Source organism: Cyanistes caeruleus, chromosome 29 (assembly GCF_971803275.1).
Source record: "Cyanistes caeruleus chromosome 29, bCyaCae1.hap1.1, whole genome shotgun sequence".
In the NCBI taxonomy this organism is placed as follows: domain Eukaryota; kingdom Metazoa; phylum Chordata; class Aves; order Passeriformes; family Paridae; genus Cyanistes; species Cyanistes caeruleus.
The window spans coordinates 1,623,108-1,641,094 of NC_141729.1; the positions used below are offsets into that span (position 1 = coordinate 1,623,108).

Here is a 17,987-nt window from a genome sequence, read left to right on the forward strand (position 1 = left end):
ATCTGGGAATACCGAGAGTCACAGGGGGAACGGGATCTGGGATACGGAGAGTCATGGGGAAACGGGGATCAGGAATAACGAGAGTCACGGGGGAACGGGATTGGGAATACCGAGTGTCCCGAGGAAACGGGGATCTGGGAATATGGAGAGTCCAGGGGGACAGGGATCGGGAATACCGGGAGGTCCAGGGGAAATGGGGATCAGGAATACAGAGAGTCCCGGGGCAATGGGGTGTCTGGGAATGCCGAGAGTCCCGGGAAGAGCTGGAGTCTCCAAAAGGTGGAGGCTCCCCGGAATGGCCGGAGCCTCCCGGGACAAAACGGAGCCTCCTGGGAAAAGCCGGATACTCCCGGGAATGGCCGGAGCCTTCCAGGAATGGCCAGAGCCTCCTGGGAACGGCCAGAGCTTCCTGGGAACGGCCAGAGCTTCCTGGGAACGGCCAGAGCTTCCTGGGAACGGCCAGAGCTTCCTGGGAACGGACAGAGCTTCCTGGGAATGGACAGAGCTTCCTGGGAACGGACAGAGCTTCCCAGGAAATCCCGGATTCTCCCGGAGACTCCAGGAACAGCCGGAGCACAGGGAGGAGAGCAGAGCTGGGAGGGATTTGGGAATTCAGGCAGGGACAGGAACAGGTGGCACAGCCAGGGCGGAGAGAAGGGAGCACGGGGAGAATTCCCAGATTTGGGGTTGGAATGGATTTGAAATCCCATCCCAATTCCCAGATTTGGGGTGGGAATGGACTTGAAATCCCATCCCAATTCCCAGATTTGGGGTGGGAATGGACTTGAAATCCCATCCCAATTCCCAGATTTGGGGTGGGAATGGATTTGAAATCCCATCCCAATTCCCAGATTTGGGGTGGGAATGGATTTGAAATCCCATCCCAATTCCCAGATTTGGGGTGGGAATGGACTTGAAATCCCATCCCAATTCCCAGATTTGGGGTGGGAATGGATTTGAAATCCCATCCAGTTTGGAATTCATGGGATCATGGAACAGTTTGGGTTGGAATGTTGGAATGAGGGAATGGGAAATGTGTGGGAATGGGAGAGGAGGAAAATGGGAACTCTGTAGGAATATCAATTTTCTGGGATAGGGAATTCCTGGTTGGTTCCTCCTGGGAGATCCATCAGCACATTCCAGGATATTGACAAAAGGTTGGATTTAGGAATTCACCGCTTTCCAGGAAAACCACCGAGCCTCACCAGCGGCTTTTTCCGGCTTTTCCCGCAGGATTATCCCAAGCTCAGCCAATCCTATTATTCCCTGCTGGAAGTTCTGACCCAGGACCACATGAACTTCATCGCCAGCCTGGAGCCTCACGTCATCATGTACATCCTGTCCTCCATCTCCGAGGGCCTCACCGCCCTGGGTAATTCCCGAGGATCTCTGGGAGTCGGGATGGGAAGAGATCGGGCTCGGAGCCTCAAATCCCGTTTTCACTCCGGCGTTGGTCCCGCGGCGCCAGGCGGGATTTCGGAGGGAGGGAGAGGTCGGAGCGCTGATCCCTCCCGGAATTCACCGAACCGGGGATTTCTGGGATGGTGGAATTTCGGAATGGTTTGGGTAGGAGGGGAATGAAATCCCATCCAGCTCCAATCCCAGTCCCGGGGAGTCCCAAGCTGATCCCAACCTGGCCTTGGACACTTCCACTTTTTTCCTCCCAAACTCCGTTTTTCCCATTTTCCCTCCTAAACTCTCATTTTTCTCCATTTTTCCCCACTTCCTCTCCAAACCCATATTTTTATCCCATTTTTTTCCCCATTTTCCCTCCCAAACCCCCATATTCCCCCCTTTTTTCCCCATTTTCCCTCCCCAAAATCCTATTTTCCCCTTACTTCCCTATTTTCCCTCCCAAACCCCGATTTTTTTCTCCCAAACCCCCATTTTTCCCAATTTTTTCCCCAAATCCCCATTTTTTCCCCATTTTCTCTCCCAAACCCACATTTTTTTCTCTCAAACCCCCATTTTTCCCCATTTTTTCCCCAAATCCCCATTTTTTCCCATTTTCCCTTCCAAACCCACATTTTCCCTCTGAAACCCCCATTTTTTTCCCCATTTTTTCCCCTTTTTCCCCCATTTTCTCTCCCAAACCCCCATTTTTTCTTAATTTTTTTCCCCAAATCCCCATTTTTCCCCTTTTTTCTCATTTTCCTCCCAAACCCCCATTTTTTTTCTCCCAAACCCCCATTTTTTCCCAATTTTTTTTCCCAAATCCCCATTTTTCCCCATTTTCCCTCTGAAACCCCAATTTTCCCCCACTTTTTCCCCTTTTTTTTCCCCATTTTCCCTCCCAAACCCCCATTTTTTCCTGATTTATTTCCCCAAATCCCCATTTTTTCCCATTTTCCCTCCCAAACCCACTTTTCCCCATTTTCCCTCCCAAACTCACATTTTTTTCTCCCAAACCCCCATTTTTTCCCCATTTTTTTCCCCAAATCCTCATTTTTTTCCCCATTTTCCCTCTTAAACCCCCGTTTTCCCTCCCAAACACCCACTTTTTCCCCCAAACCCCCATTTTTTCCCATTTTTTCCCCAAACCCCCGTTTTTTTCTCCCAAACCCCCATTTTTTCCCCACAAACACCCATTTTTTCCATTTTTTCCCTTTTTTTTTCCCCAAACCCCCATTTTTTCCCATTTTTTTTCCCCAAACCCCCATTTTTTCCCCAAATCCTCATTTTTTCCCATTTTTTTCCCTAAACCCCCATTTTTTCCCCACAAACGCCCATTTTTTCCCATTTTTTTCCCCAAACCCCCATTTTTTTCCCCAAACCCCCATTTTTTCCCATTTTTTCCCATTTTTTTTCCCCAAACCCCCATTTTTTCCCCAAATCCTCATTTTTTCCCATTTTTTCCCATTTTTTTTCCCCAAACCCCCGTTTTTTTCTCCCAAACCCCCATTTTTTTCCCCAAACCCCCATTTTTTTCCCCAAACCCCCATTTTTTCCCATTTTTTCCCATTTTTTTTCCCCAAACCCCGATTTTTTTTCCCCAAACCCCCATTTTTTCCCCACAAACCCCCATTTTTCCCATTTTTTTCCCCAAACCCCCATTTTTTTCCCAAACCCCCATTTTTTCCCATTTTTTTTCCCCAAACCCCCGTTTTTTCCCCCAAACCCCCATTTTTTCCCATTTTTTTCCCCAAACCCCCATTTTTTCCCCAAATCCTCATTTTTTCCCATTTTTTTCCTAAACCCCCATTTTTTCCCCACAAACCCCCATTTTTTCCCATTTTTTCCCATTTTTTTTCCCCAAACCCCCATTTTTTTCCCCAAACCCCCATTTTTTCCCATTTTTTTCCCCAAACCCCCATTTTTTCCCCACAAACCCCCATTTTTTCCCTTTTTTTTTCCCCAAACCCCCATTTTTTCCCATTTTTTTTCCCCAAACCCCCATTTTTTTCCCCAAACCCCCATTTTTTCCCATTTTTTTTCTCCCAAACCCCCATTTTTTCCCATTTTTTCCCATTTTTTTTCCCCAAACCCCCATTTTTTCCCCACAAACCCCCATTTTTTCCCATTTTTTTCCCCAAACCCCCATTTTTTTCCCCAAACCCCCATTTATTCCCATTTTTTTTCCCCAAACCCCCGTTTTTTTCTCCCAAACCCCCATTTTTTCCCATTTTTTCCCATTTTTTTTCCCCAAACCCCCATTTTTTTCCCCCAAACCCCCACTTTTTCCCCCAAACCCCCATTTTTTCCCATTTTTTTTCCCCAAACCCCCGTTTTTTTCTCCCAAACCCCCATTTTTTTTCCCCAAACCCCCATTTTTTTCCCCCCAAACCCCCATTTTTTCCCATTTTTTTTCCCCAAACCCCCATTTTTTTCCCCCAAACCCCCAATTTTCCCCCATTTTTTCCCATTTTTTTTCCCCAAACCCCCATTTTTTCCCCCCAAACCCCCATTTTTTCCCATTTTTTTTCCCCAAACCCCCATTTTTTTCCCCGAAACCCCCATTTTTTCCCATTTTTTCCCATTTTTTCCCCCCAAACCCCCATTTTTCCCATTTATTTTTCCCCAAACCCCCGTTTTCCCCCCGTTTTCCCCCGTTTCCCCATTCCCGCTCCCGACGCGTGTCCGTGCCCGCAGACACCATGGTGTGCACGGGCTGCTGCTCCTGCCTGGACCACATCGTCACCTACCTGTTCAAGCAGCTCTCGCGCAGCACCAAGAAGAGATCGACACCGCTGGCCCAGGAGAGCGACCGCTTCCTGCACATCATGCAGCAGCACCCCGAGATGATCCAGCAGGTGCGCCCCAAAACACTCCTGGGGGGCCCAAAAAACTCCTCAGGGGCCCAAAAAACTCCTCAGGGGAGCCCAGAATCCTCCTTTGGGGCCCAAAAAACTCCTCAGGGGCCCAAAAACTCCTCAGGGGAGCCCAGAATCCTCCTTTGGGGCCCAAAAAACTCCTGGGGGGCCCAAAATCCTCATTTGGGGCCTAAAAATCCTCCTTTGGGGCCCAAAAAACTCCTCAGGGGCCCAAAAACTCCTCAGGGGAGCCCAGAATCCTCCTTTGGGGCCCAAAAAACTCCTCAGGGGCTGCAAAAATCCTCCTTTGGGGCACAAAGTCCTCCTTTGGGGCCCAAAATACTCCTTTGGGGCCCAAAATACTCCTGGGGGGCCCAAAATCCTCCTTTGGGGCACAAAATCCCCATTTGGGGCCTAAAAATCCTCCTTTGGGGCCCAAAAAACTCCTCAGGGGCCCAAAAACTCCTCAGGGGAGTCCAGAATCCTCCTTTGGGGCCCAAAAAACTCCTCAGGGGCCCAAAAACTCCTCAGGGGCTGCAAGAACTCCTCAGGGGAGCCCAGAATCCTCCTTTGGGGCTCAAAAAACTCCTCAGGGGCTGCAAAAATCCTCCTTTGGGGCACAAAGTCCTTCTTTGGGGCCCAAAAAACTCCTGGGGGGCACAAAATCCTCATTTGGGGCCTAAAAATCCTCCTTTGGGGCCCAAAAAACTCAGGGGCCCAAAAACTCCTCAGGGGAGCCCAGAATCCTCCTTTGGGGCCCAAAAAACTCCTCAGGGGCTGCAAAAATCCTCCTTTGGGGCACAAAGTCCTCCTTTGGGGCCCAAAAAACTCCTGGGGGGCCCAAAATCCTCATTTGGGGCCTAAAAATCCTCCTTTGGGGCCCAAAAAACTCCTTAGGGGCCCAAAAACTCCTCAGGGGAGCCCAGAATCCTCCTTTGGGGCCCAAAAAACTCCTCAGGGGCTGCAAAAATCCTCCTTTGGGGCACAAAGTCCTCCTTTGGGGCCCAAAAAACTCCTGGGGGGCACAAAATCCTCATTTGGGGCCTAAAAATCTTCCTTTGGGCCCAAAAAACTCCTCTGGGGCCCAAAAACTCCTCAGGGGAGCCCAGAATCCTCCTTTGGGGCCCAAAAAACTCCTCAGGGGCTGCAAAAATCCTCCTTTGGGGCACAAAGTCCTCCTTTGGGGCCCAAAAAACTCCTGGGGGGCCCAAAATCCTCATTTGGGGCCTAAAAATCCTCCTTTGGGGCCCAAAAAACTCCTCAGGGGCCCAAAAACTCCTCAGGGGCTGCAAAAATCCTCCTTTGGGGCCCAAAAAACTCCTCAGGGGCCCAAAAACTCCTCAGGGGAGCCCAGAATCCTCCTTTGGGGCCCAAAAAACTCCTCAGGGGCTGCAAAAATCCTCCTTTGGGGCCCAAAATCCTCCTTTGGGGCCCAAAATACTCCTGGGGGGCCCAAAATCCTCCTTTGGTGCCCAGAAACTCCTCAGGACTCCAAAAAACTCCTCAGAGGCTCCAGAATCACTTCAGGGGCCCCAAAAACTTCTCAAGGGTCCTTGCACATCATGCAGCAGCACCCCAAGATGATCCAGCAGGTGCACCCCAAAAAACTCCTGGGAGCCCCGAAAATCCTCCTTTGGGGCCCAAAAACTCCTCAGGGGCTGCAAAAATCCTCCTTTGGGGCCCAAAATACTCCTGGGGGGCCCAAAATCCTCCTTTGGGGCACAAAATCCTCATTTGGGGCCTAAAAATCCTCCTTTGGGGCCCAAAAAACTCCTCAGGGACTCCAAAACTCCTCCTTTGGTGCCCAGAAACTCCTCAGGACTCCAAAAAACTCCTCAGGGGCTCCAGAATCACTTCAGGGGCCCCAAAAACTTCTCAGGGGTCCTTGCACATCATGCAGCGGCACCCCAAGATGATCCAGCAGGTGCACCCCAAAAAACTCCTGGGAGCCCCGAAAATCCTCCTTTGGGGCCCAAAAACTCCTCAGGGGCTCCAAAAACACCTCAGGGGCTCCAAAAACTCCTCAGGGGCTCCAAAAACACCTCAGGGGCCCCAAAAACTCCTCAGGGGCTCCAAAAACACCTCAGGGGCCCCAAAAACTCCTCAGGGGCTCCAAAAATCCTTCTCAGGGGGGACCAAAATCCTCCTTTGGGGCCCAAAAACTCAGGGGCTCCAAAAATCCTCCTCTGGGGCCCAAAATTCTCCTCTGGAGCCCCAAAACTCCTCAGGTCACCAAAAAACTCATCAGGGGAGTCCAGAATTCACCTGAGGACCTCCAAAAACTTCTGGGGTGTCCAGAAACTCCTCAGGGGCCCCAAAAACTCCTCAGGGGCCCCAAAAAGTCCTCAGGGGCCCCAAAAACTCCTCAGGTCCCTGCACATCATGCAGCAGCACCTCAAGATGATCCAGCAGGTGTGCCCCAAAAAACTCCTGGGGGGCCCAAAATCCTCATTTGGGACCCCAAAATCCTTCTTTGGGGCCCAAAATTCCTCAAGACTCCAAAAACTCCTCAGGGGCTCCAGAATTCACCTGAGGGGCCCAAAAAACTCCTGAGGGGCTCCAGAAGGACCTCAGGGGCACCAAAATTCCCCAGGGGAGCCCCAAAATTCCCCAGGGGAGCCCCAAAAGGCCCCTGGGCACCCAAAGGCCCGGAATTCCCTCCTTGCCAGCGCTCGGAGCCTCCAGGAGATTCCCAGCTCCCAGGGGTGGGATTGGGGTTTATGGGATGGGATTTATGGGATCGGGATGGTAATTGGGATTTGGGATTTGGGCTGGGATCCACGGGCTGGGCTGGGATCCATGGGATCAGGATGGGATCCACGGGCTGGGATCCATGGAATCAGGATGGGATCCATGGGCTGGGATCCATGGGATCAGGATGGGATCCATGGGCTGGGATCCATGGAATCAGGCAGGGATCTGTGGGATGGGATCCATGGGATCCATGGGATGGGATCCATGGGATCGGGATGGGATCCATGGGCTGGGATCCATGGGATCCATGGGATGGGATCCATGGGCAGGGATCCATGGGCAGGGATCTGTGGGATCCATAGGATCAGGAGGGGATCCATGGGCAGGGATCTGTGGGATCCATAGGATCAGGAGGGGATCCATGGGCTGGGATCCATGGGCTGGGATCCATGGGCAGGGATCTGTGGGATCCATAGGATCAGGAGGGGATCTGTGGGCTGGGATCCATGAGATCGAGGCGCTGCATTAACCCCTGGCTGCCCGTGCAGATGCTCTCCACGGTGCTGAACATCATCATCTTCGAGGACTGCAGGAACCAGTGGTCCATGTCCCGGCCCCTGCTCGGCCTCATCCTCCTCAACGAGAAGGTACGGACGGATCCATCCCGGAGATCCGCCTGGGGCAGGCTGGAGAGCGATCCCAAAAAGCCTTGGGGTGATCCCATGGCCAGGATGATCCTTGGGGTGATCCCATGGCCAGGAAAACTCCTTGGGGTGATCCCATGGCGAGGAAAACTCCTTGGGGTGATCCCATGGCCAGGAAAACTCCTTGGGGTGATCCCATGGCGAGGAAAACTCCTTGGGGTGATCCCATGGCCAGGAAAACTCCTTGGGGTGATCCCATGGCGAGGAAAACTCCTTGGGGTGATCCCATGGCCAGGAAAACTCCTTGGAGCAGTCACATGGCCAAGATGATCCTGGGATGATCCCATGTGCAGGATGATCCTTGGAATGGTCCCATGGCCAAGAAAACTTCTTGGAGTGAATCCACGGCCAGGATGATCCTTGGGGTGATCCCATGGCCAGAATGATCCTTGGAATGATCCCTCAGCCGGGATGATCCTGGGATGATCCCATGGCTAGGCTGGTCCCTGGAATGTTCCCAGGATGATCCCAGGATGATCCCTACAATGATCCCAGGAATGATTCCAGAATGATCCCGGGATGATCCCTACAATGATCCCAGGATGATCCCAGGATGATCTCTGGAATGATTCCAGGATGATCCCGGGATGATCCCTGGAATGATCCCAGGAATGATTCCAGGATGATCCCGGGATGATCCCTACAATGATCCCAGGAATGATTCCAGAATGATCCCGGGATGATCCCTACAATGATCCCAGGATGATCCCAGGATGATCCCTGGAATGATTCCAGGATGATCCCTGGATGATCCCAGGATGATCCCTGGATGATCCCTACAATGATCCCAGGATGATCCCAGGATGATCTCTGGAATGATTCCAGGATGATCCCTGAGCCAGGAAAGCCCCTCGGAGCTGCTCAATCCCAGCTCCATCACCCAAAACCCAAAGCCCGGGATGTTCCCTCCTCATCCCCCGCGGGGTGGGGGTGGGGGTTGGGATTGCTCCGTGCCCAATCCCGAATCCCGCGGGAGCGGCTCCGGAACGGCTCCGTGTGTTGGCAGTACTTCTCGGACCTGCGGAACAGCATCGTGAACAGCCAGCCCCCGGAGAAGCAGCAGGCCATGCACCTCTGCTTCGAGAACCTCATGGAGGGCATCGAGCGCAACCTGCTCACCAAGAACCGCGACAGGTCAGCCGGGAAACGGGGAGTGAGGGAAGGAGGGAACGCAGCGGGAATGAGGGAATGAGGGAATGAACACAGCGGGAATGTGGGAATGAACACAGCGGGAATGTGGGAATGAACACAGCGGGAATGTGGGAATGCAGTGGGAATGAGGGAATGAACACAGCGGGAATGTGGGAATGAACACAGCGGGAATGTGGGAATGCAGTGGGAATGAGGGAATGAACACAGCGGGAATGTGGGAATGAACACAGCGGGAATGTGGGAATGAGGGATCGCAGCGGGAATGAGGGAATGAGGGAATGAACACAGCAGGAATGTAGGAATGAACACAGCGGGAATGAGCGAATAAACACAGCAGGAATGCGGGAATGCAGTGGGAATGCAGTGGGAATGCAGTGGGAATGCAGTGGGAACATGGGAATGAACACGGGGAATGTGGGAATGCAGTGGGAATGCATTGGGAACGTGGGAATGAACACAGTGGGAATGTGGGAATGCAGTGGGAATGCAGTGGGAATGAACACAGGGAATGTGGGAATGCAGTGGGAATGCAGTGGGAATGCAGTGGGAATGAACACGGGGAATGTGGGAATGCAGTGGGAATGTGGGAATGCAGCAGGAAGGAGGGAACGTGGGAATGAACACAGGGGGAATGTGGGAATGCAGCGGGAATGAGGGAACACAGCAGGAATGTAGGAATGAACACAGCTGGAATGCATTGGGAATGCAGTGGGAATGAGGGAACGAAGGAATGAGGGAATGTGGGAATGCAGTGGGAACGAACACAGCGGGAATGTGGGAATGCAGCAGGAATGAACGCAGTGGGAATGCAGCAGGAATGCAATAGGAATGTGGGAATGTGGGAATGCAGCAGGAATGAACGCAGTGGGAATGCAGCAGGAATGCAATAGGAATGTGGGAATGAGGGAATGTGGGAATGCATTGGGAATGCGGGAACATGGGAATTCGGGAATGTGGGAATGAGGGAATTCGGAAATACGAATTCAGGAATGTGGGAATGTGGGAACGTGGAAACTCGGGGAATTTGGAAACTCAGGAATTCGGGAATGCAGGAGTTTGGGAATGCAGGAACTTGGAACTGCACGTGGGAATTTGGGAATGCAGGAGTTTGGGAATGCAGGAACTTGGGACTGCACGCGGGAATTTGGGAATGCAGGAGTTTGGGAATGCAGGAACTTGGAACTGCACGCGGGAATTTGGGAATGCAGGCAGGAACTCAGGAACGCAGGAATGTGCTCAGGAATTTGGGAACTCGGGCGGGAATTTGGGAACACGTGCAGGAACTCAGGAATGCTCACAGGAATTTGGGAATTCGGGAATTCAGGAACGCTCACGGGAATTTGGGAACGTGGGCAGGAATTTGGGAACACGCGCAGGAATTTGGGAACACGCGCAGGAATTTGGGAACATGGGCAGGAATTTGGGAACTCAGACAGGAATTTGGGAACGTGGGCGGGAATTTGGGAACATGGGCAGGAATTTGGGAACTCAGACAGGAATTTGGGAACGTGGGCGGGAATTTGGGAACATGGGCAGGAATTTGGGAACATGGGCAGGAATTTGGGAACTCAGGCAGGAATTTGGGAACATGGACAGGAATTTGGGAATTCGGGAATTCAGGAATGGGATCAGCCCAGGGATGATTTGGGTGGGGAGGGAGGTGAAGCATTCCTGCCGTGCCGGGGATCCAGCCTGGCCTGCCCCACTTCCAGCCGCAGATTTTCCTCTGGGAATTCCTTCCCAGCCCCTCCCAGCCTGGAATTCCTTCCCAAAATCCCCATTTCAGTCTGAGAATTCCCACGGGATTCCTTCACGGATTCAAAGATGGGCTCACGGAAGGGTTTGGGTGAGGAGGGACTGGAATTCCCACCCAGAGCTGTGGGGCCCTTCCATGGAAGCAGCCATGGACAAACCAGGGATTTTCCTCTGGGAATTCCGTCCCAGCCCTTCCCCACCCACCCAGGTGGGAATTCCTGGATTCATCCTGGATAAATCCTGGAAAAATCCTAAATTCATTCATGGATAAACCCTGGATAAACCCTGGCTCTCCCCATTCCGGTGGGATCCAAGCCCTTCACGGAGGCGCCGGATCCCCGGCCTCGCTGCGGCGCCAGCGCCGAGCTTCGGGTGGAATCCCCTGGAACCACCCGGAACCTCCTCAGAACCCTCCAGAAACCCCTGGAATACCCCCTGGAACACCCCCAGAACCCCTTGGAATCCCATGGAATCTCCCTGGAATCCCGTGGAACCCCCCAGAACCGTTCAGAACCCTCTGGAACCTCTCTCCCCGCCCAGGTTCACGCAGAACCTCTCAGTGTTCTGGTGGGAAGTCCATGACTCCGTGAAGAACTCGAGCTCCCCCAGAACGCCCCCAGAACCTCCTCAGAACCCTCCAGAATCCCCCCAGAAACCCCCAGAACCCCTTGGAATCCCATGGAATCCTCCAGAACCCTTCAGAACCCCCTGGAATACCCCCTAGAACTCCCCCAGAATCTCCCAGAACCTCCCAGAATTTCATGGAACCCTTCAGAACTCCCCAGAACCCCCTGGAATCCCATGGAATCCTTCAGAACCCCCACAGAACCTCCTCAGAACCCACTTGGAACCCCCCCAGAATCCCTCAGAACCCTCCGGAACCTCTCTCCCCGCCCAGGTTCACGCAGAACCTCTCGGCATTCCGGCGGGAAGTCAACGACTCCATGAAGAACTCGAGCTCCCCTAGAACCCCCCTGAACCCCCCCTAGAACCTCCTCAGAACCCTCCAGAACTCCCTGGAACCCCCCCAGAATCCCATGGAATCTCCCTGGAACCCCCCCAGAATCCCATGGAATCTCCCAGAACCCCCTAGAATCCCATGGAATCTCCCAGAACCCCCCCAGAATCCCATGGAATCTCCCAGAATCCCTCAGAACGTTCCGGAACCTCTCTCTCTCCCCCAGGTTCACGCAGAACCTCTCGGCGTTCCGGCGGGAAGTCAATGACTCCATGAAGAACTCGAGCTCCCCTAGAACCCCCCTGAACCCCCCCTAGAACCTCCTCAGAACCCTCCAGAACCCCCTTGAATCCCATGGAATCTCCCAGGAACCCTTCAGAATCCTCCCAGAACCCCTTGGAATCCCATGGAACCTCCTCAGAACCCTCCAGAACCTCCTGAACCCTGCCTAGAACCTCCTCAGAACCCTCCAGAACTCCCTGGAACCCCCCCAGAATCCCATGGAACCTCCTCAGAACCCTCCAGAACTCCCTGGAACCCCCCATAATCCCATGGAACCTCCTCAGAACCCTCCAGAACCCCCCAGAACCCCCCCTAGAACCTCCTCAGAACCCTCCAGAACTCCCTGGAACCCCCCCAGAATCCCATGGAATCTCCCAGGAACCCCCCCAGAATCCCATGGAATCTCCCTGGAACCCCCCCAGAATCCCATGGAATCTCCCAGGAATCCCCCCAGAATCCCATGGAATCTCCCAGAACCCCTCAGAACGTTCTGGAACCTCTCTCCCCCAGGTTCACGCAGAACCTCTCGGCGTTCTGGCAGGAAGTCAATGACTCCATGAAGAACTCGAGCTCCCCTAGAACCCCCCTGAACCCCCCCTAGAACCTCCTCAGAACCCCCTGAATCCTCCAGAACCCCTTGGAATCCCATGGAACCTCCTCAGAACCCTCCAGAACCTCCTGAACCCCCCCTAGAACCTCCTCAGAACCCTCCAGAACTCCTTGGAACCCCCCCAGAATCCCATGGAATCTCCCTGGAACCCCCCAGAATCCCATGGAATCTCCCTGGAACCCCCCCAGAATCCCATGGAATCTCCCAGGAATCCCCCCAGAATCCCATGGAATCTCCCAGAACCCCTCAGAACGTTCCGGAACCTCTCTCCCCCAGGTTCACGCAGAACCTCTCGGCGTTCTGGCAGGAAGTCAATGACTCCATGAAGAACTCGAGCTCCCCTAGAACCCCCCTGAACCCCCCCTAGAACCTCCTCAGAACCCTCCAGAATCCCCTTGAATCCCATGGAATCTCCCAGGAACCCTTCAGAATCCTCCCAGAACCCCTTGGAATCCCATGGAACCTCCTCAGAACCCTCCAGAACCTCCTGAACCCCCCCTAGAACCTCCTCAGAACCCCCTGAATCCTCCAGAACCCCTTGGAATCCCATGGAACCTCCTCAGGACCCTCCAGAACCTCCTGAACCCTGCCTAGAACCTCCTCAGAACCCTCCAGAACTCCCTGGAACCCCCCAGAATCCCATGGAATCTCCCTGGAACCCCCCAGAATCCCATGGAATCTCCCAGAACCCCTCAGAACATTCCGGAACCTCTCTCTCTCCCCCAGGTTCACGCAGAACCTCTCGGCGTTCCGGCGGGAAGTCAATGACTCCATGAAGAACTCGAGCTACGGCGTCAACAGCAACGACATGATGAGCTGACAGCTCCGAGCCTTCCTCCTCCTCCTCTTCCTCCTCCTCCTCCTCAGCCAGGCCGGGCTCACCTGGGCAGGCGTTTTCCCACGGGAATGGCACGATCCAGGTGCAGGAATTCCGAGGTTTTATTATTTTTATTTTTATTTTTGGGGGGTTTTTTTGGGGTTTTTTTTTGTTGTTTTGTTTTGTTTTGTTTTATTTTTTTTTTTTTGGTGGCGCCGCGTCGGGAAAAGCCTGCCTTGTATAAAAATATGGAAAAAAAAAAACAAAAAACAAAAAAAAAAAACAAAAGCAGAAGAAAAAAAAAAATGGAAAAAAAATAACATGTACATTTTTTCATAACGTTTTGGAGCGAGGTTTATATTGAGTTTCAGAAAAATGAGGTTAAAAAAAAATTATCAAAAAAAAAAAATAAAAATATTTTAAAAAAAAGGATAAAAAAAAAAGATGAAAAAAGATGGGAAAAGATAAAAAAAAAGATAAAAAGGGTAAAAAACAAAAAAAAAAGAAAAAATAGACAAAAAAAATAGATTAAAAAACAGACAAAAAAAAGACAAAAAAAATTTTAAAAAAAGACAAAAAAAATAAAAGGTGGGGGAAAAAAAAAAATCACAAAAAAATTACAAAAAAAATCATAAAAAAACCCACGAAAAATGAAGATAAAAAAAAAAGACAAAAGGATAAAAATACAAAAAAAAAAAAAAATACAAAGTGTGATTGAAATTTTTACAGAGTCCTGGTGTGAGGATGATGAATGTGAGTGAGGAAAGCGTGGCCTGAAGCTTTACTGGGCGAGGGGGTGTGAAAGTGCAGAGATTATTAAAGAGAGAGAGAGAGAGAGAGAGAAGCGAAAACTCAAACAAACGCTTAAAAAAAAATAAAAACCACAAAAAAAAAAAAAAAATTAATAATAATAATAATAATAAATAATAATTAAAAAAAATTTAAAAAAAAAAACACAGCAAAAAAACACAAAAACCCCAAAAAAAAAAAAAAAAAAAGCGTTGTAAAATTCCAAATGTATATTTTTTCTTATTAAGCCCCTCTGAGAAATGATCATTTCCCAGCCCTGGTTGTCGGGAACTCAAAGCCATGACGTGATCCCCTCCTTTCGTGCTTTGCTCGTGGCTCCCATCCCCTCCTTCCCCTCCTTTTTATTCCCGGTTTTTTTTTTGGGATACGGATGGATCCGAGGGAAACTCTTGGATTTCCCCACTCTCGTTGCTGCTACTCGTGTGCATCCTCCTGCTCAGCTCTCCCCAAAACCTCTCAGCCCTTCCTTCTCTTCCCCCACTCTCTTGGGATTTGCTTTTGGAATTTGACTTTTGGAATTCTACATTTTTCCTTTTTTTAAAAAATTTTTTCCGTTATTTTCCTTTTTTTTATTTTCCTTTTTTTCTCCATTTTTTTTTCCTTTCCTCGTTTTTATTTCTAATTTCCTTGTCTTCCTTTATTTTCCTTTTTTCCCTTTTTTTTCCTTTTTATTTTCTTTTTTTCCCTTTTCTTTATTCTTCCCTTTTTTTATTTTTCCCCTTTATTTTCCTTTTTTCCCCTTATTTTTCCCCCTTATTTTGTTCTTTTTTTTTCCTTTTTCTCTTTTTTCCCTTTTTTCTTTTCCCCTTTTTTTTTCTTTACCCCATTTTTTTCCTTTATCTCCCTTTTTTTTGCATTTATCTCCTTTTTTTTCCTTTCTTTCCCTTTTTTCTTTTCTTTTTTCCCCTTTTATTTTTCCTTCTTTTCCCCCTTTTTTCTCCCTTTTTTTTCCTTCTTTTCCCTTTTTTCTTTTCTTTTTTCCCTTTTTATTTTTCCTTTTTTTCCCCCTTTTTTCTCCCTTTTTTTTCTTCTTTTCCCTTTTTCTTTTTTCCTTTTTCCCCTTTTTTCTTCTTTTTTTTCCTTCTTTTCCCTTTTTCCCCTTTTCTTTCCCCATTTTTTCCTTTTTCCCTTTTTTTCTTTTTTTCCCCCTTATATTTTCCTTTTTTTCCCCCCTTATTTTTTTTTCATTTCCCCCCCTTTTTATCTTTTTCCCCCTTTTCCTTCAACTTTTTTCCCTCTTATTTTTTTTCCTTTTCTCCCTTTATTTTCTTCCCTTTTCCCCACATTTTCCCCCACATTTTTCCCCTTTTTCCCCCTTTTTTTCCCCCCATTTTTCCCCGTTTCCCGTTTTTCCGTGCCGGTTCCGGCGCTGTTCCGGAGGTTCCCGTGCTGGGTTTGGGTTTTTCTCTCCCTGCTGGTGTGTGTGGGCTCCTTTCCCGTCGGCAGGCGCTGGTTGGTGTCGGGTGTTTGCTGCAATCCGTGTAAAAGCATCGTGACTGCAAATAAAACTCCGTGGTTTCTACTCCGCCGGCTCTGCTGCGCCCGAGAGCCCCCAAATTCACCCCAAAATCCATCCTGGAGTCACCCCAGAGCCCCCAAATTCACCCCAAAATCCATCCTGGAGCCCAAAATCCATCCTGGAGCCCTGAAATTCATCCCAAAATCCATCCTGGAGTTCCCTGAGAGCCCCAAAATTCACCTAAGAGCCCCAAAATTCACCCCAAAATCCATCCTGGAGTCATCTGAGAGCCCCAAAATTCACCCCAAAATCCATCCTGGAGCCCCAAAATTCATCCTGGAGCCCCAAAATCCATCCTGGAGCCACAAAATCCATCCTGGAGTCACCTGAGAGCCCCCAAATTCACCCCAAAATCCATCCTGGAGTCATCTGAGAGCCCCCAAATTCACCCCAAAATCCATCCTGGAGCCCAAAATTCATCCTGGAGCCCCAAAATTCATCCTGGAGTCATCTGAGAGCCCCCAAATTCACCCCAAAATCCATCCTGGAGCCCAAAATCCATCCTAGAGCCCCAGAATTCATCCTGGGGCCCCAAAATCCATCCTGGAGTCACCTGAGAGCCCCCAAAATCCATCCTGGAGTCACCTGAGAGCCCCCAAATTCACCCAAAAATCCATCCTGGAGCCCAAAATCCATCCTGGAGCCCTGAAATTCACCCCAAAATCCATCCTGGAGCCCAAAATCCATCCTGGAGTCACCTGAGAGCCCCAAAATTCACCCCAAAATCCATCCTGGAGTCACCTGAGAGCCCCCAAATTCACCCCAAAATCCATCCTGCAGCCCAAAATCCATCCTGGAGCCCCAGAATTCATCCTGGGGCCCCAAAATCCATCCTGGAGTCACCTGAGAGCCCCCAAATTCACCCCAAAATCCATCCTGGAGCCCAAAATCCATCCTGGAGCTCTGAAATTCACCCCAAAATCCATCCTCGAGCCCCAAAATTCATCCTGGAGTCACCTGAGAGCCCCAAAATTCACCCCAAAATCCATCCTGGAGTCATCTGAGAGCCCCCAAATTCACCCCAAAATCCATCCTGGAGTCACCTGAGAGCCCCCAAATTCACCCCAAAATCCATCCTGCAGCCCCAAAATTCATCCTGGAGCCCAAAATCCATCCTGGAGCCCTGAAATTCACCCCAAAATCCATCCTGGAGCCCAAAATCCATCCTGGAGCTCTGAAATTCACCCCAAAATCCATCCTCGAGCCCCAAAATTCATCCTGGAGTCACCTGAGAGCCCCAAAATTCACCCCAAAATCCATCCTGGAGCCCAAAATCCATCCTGGAGTCACCTGAGAGCCCCAAAATTCACCCCAAAATCCATCCTGGAGCCCTGAAATTCATCCCAAAATCCATCCTGGAGCCCAGAATCCATCCTAGAGCCCCAAAATCCATCCTGGGGCCCCAAAATCCATCCTGGAGCTCTGAAATTCACCCCAAAATCCATCCTCGAGCCCCAAAATTCATCCTGGAGTCACCTGAGAGCCCCAAAATTCACCCCAAAATCCATCCTGGAGTCACCTGAGAGCCCCAAAATTCACCCCAAAATCCATCCTGGAGCCCAAAATCCATCCTGGAGTCACCTGAGAGCCCCAAAATTCACCCCAAAATCCATCCTGGAGCCCTGAAATTCATCCCAAAATCCATCCTGGAGCCCAGAATCCATCCTAGAGCCCCAAAATCCATCCTGGGGCCCCAAAATCCATCCTGGAGCTCTGAAATTCACCCCAAAATCCATCCTCGAGCCCCAAAATTCATCCTGGAGTCACCTGAGAGCCCCAAAATTCACCCCAAAATCCATCCTGGAGTCACCTGAGAGCCCCAAAATTCACCCCAAAATCCATCCTGGAGTCACCTGAGAGCCCCCAAATTCACCCCAAAATCCATCCTGGAGCCCAAAATTCATCCTGGAGCCCCAGAATTCATCCTGGGGCCCCAAAATTCATCCTGGAGCCCAAAATCCATCCTGGAGTCACCTGAGAGCCCCCAAATTCACCCCAAAATCCATCCTGGAGCCCCAAAATTCACCCCAAAATCCATCCTGGAGCCCTGAAATTCATCCCAAAATACATCCTGGAGTTCCCTGAGAGCCCCAAAATTCACCTGAGAGCACCAAAATTCACCCCTAAATCCATCCTGGAGCCCAAAATACATCCTGGAGCCCCAAAATTCATCCTGGAGCCCCAAAATTCATCCTGGAGCCCAAAATCCATCCTGGAGTCACCTGAGAGCCCCAAAATTCACCCCAAAATCCATCCTGGAGCCCAAAACCCATCCTGGAGCCCCAAAATCCATCCTGGAGTCACCTGAGAGCCCCCAAATTCACCCCAAAATCCATCCTGGAGCCCCAAAATCCATCCTGGAGCCCCAAAATTCATCCTGGAGCCCCAGAATCCATCCTGGAGTCACCCCAGAGCCACCAAATTCACCCCAAAATC

General features: G+C 50.6%; 1 protein-coding gene across 5 annotated transcripts in view; it reads left to right on the forward strand.

The window, feature by feature from the left end:
* XPO7 (exportin 7) overlaps nucleotides 1-14,176 on the forward strand; it is a 70,347-nt gene extending 56,171 nt beyond the window's left edge. For 2 of the 5 annotated variants that reach the window (XM_086865718.1, XM_086865721.1), the window contains 5 exons: nucleotides 1,234-1,372; nucleotides 4,090-4,250; nucleotides 7,493-7,591; nucleotides 8,655-8,782; nucleotides 13,132-14,176. In XM_086865718.1, coding sequence (XP_086721844.1) covers nucleotides 1,234-1,372; nucleotides 4,090-4,250; nucleotides 7,493-7,591; nucleotides 8,655-8,782; nucleotides 13,132-13,225 — 621 coding nt within the window. In that variant the 3' untranslated portion in view covers nucleotides 13,226-14,176. Of the gene's footprint in view, nucleotides 1-1,233; nucleotides 1,373-4,089; nucleotides 4,251-7,492; nucleotides 7,592-8,654; nucleotides 8,783-11,095; nucleotides 11,319-11,453; nucleotides 11,617-11,739; nucleotides 11,891-13,131 lie in introns of those variants that run through there. The other 3 variants (XM_086865720.1, XM_086865719.1, XM_086865717.1) reach the window with 3 other exon arrangements.
* Nucleotides 14,177-17,987: the final 3,811 nt, after the last annotated feature.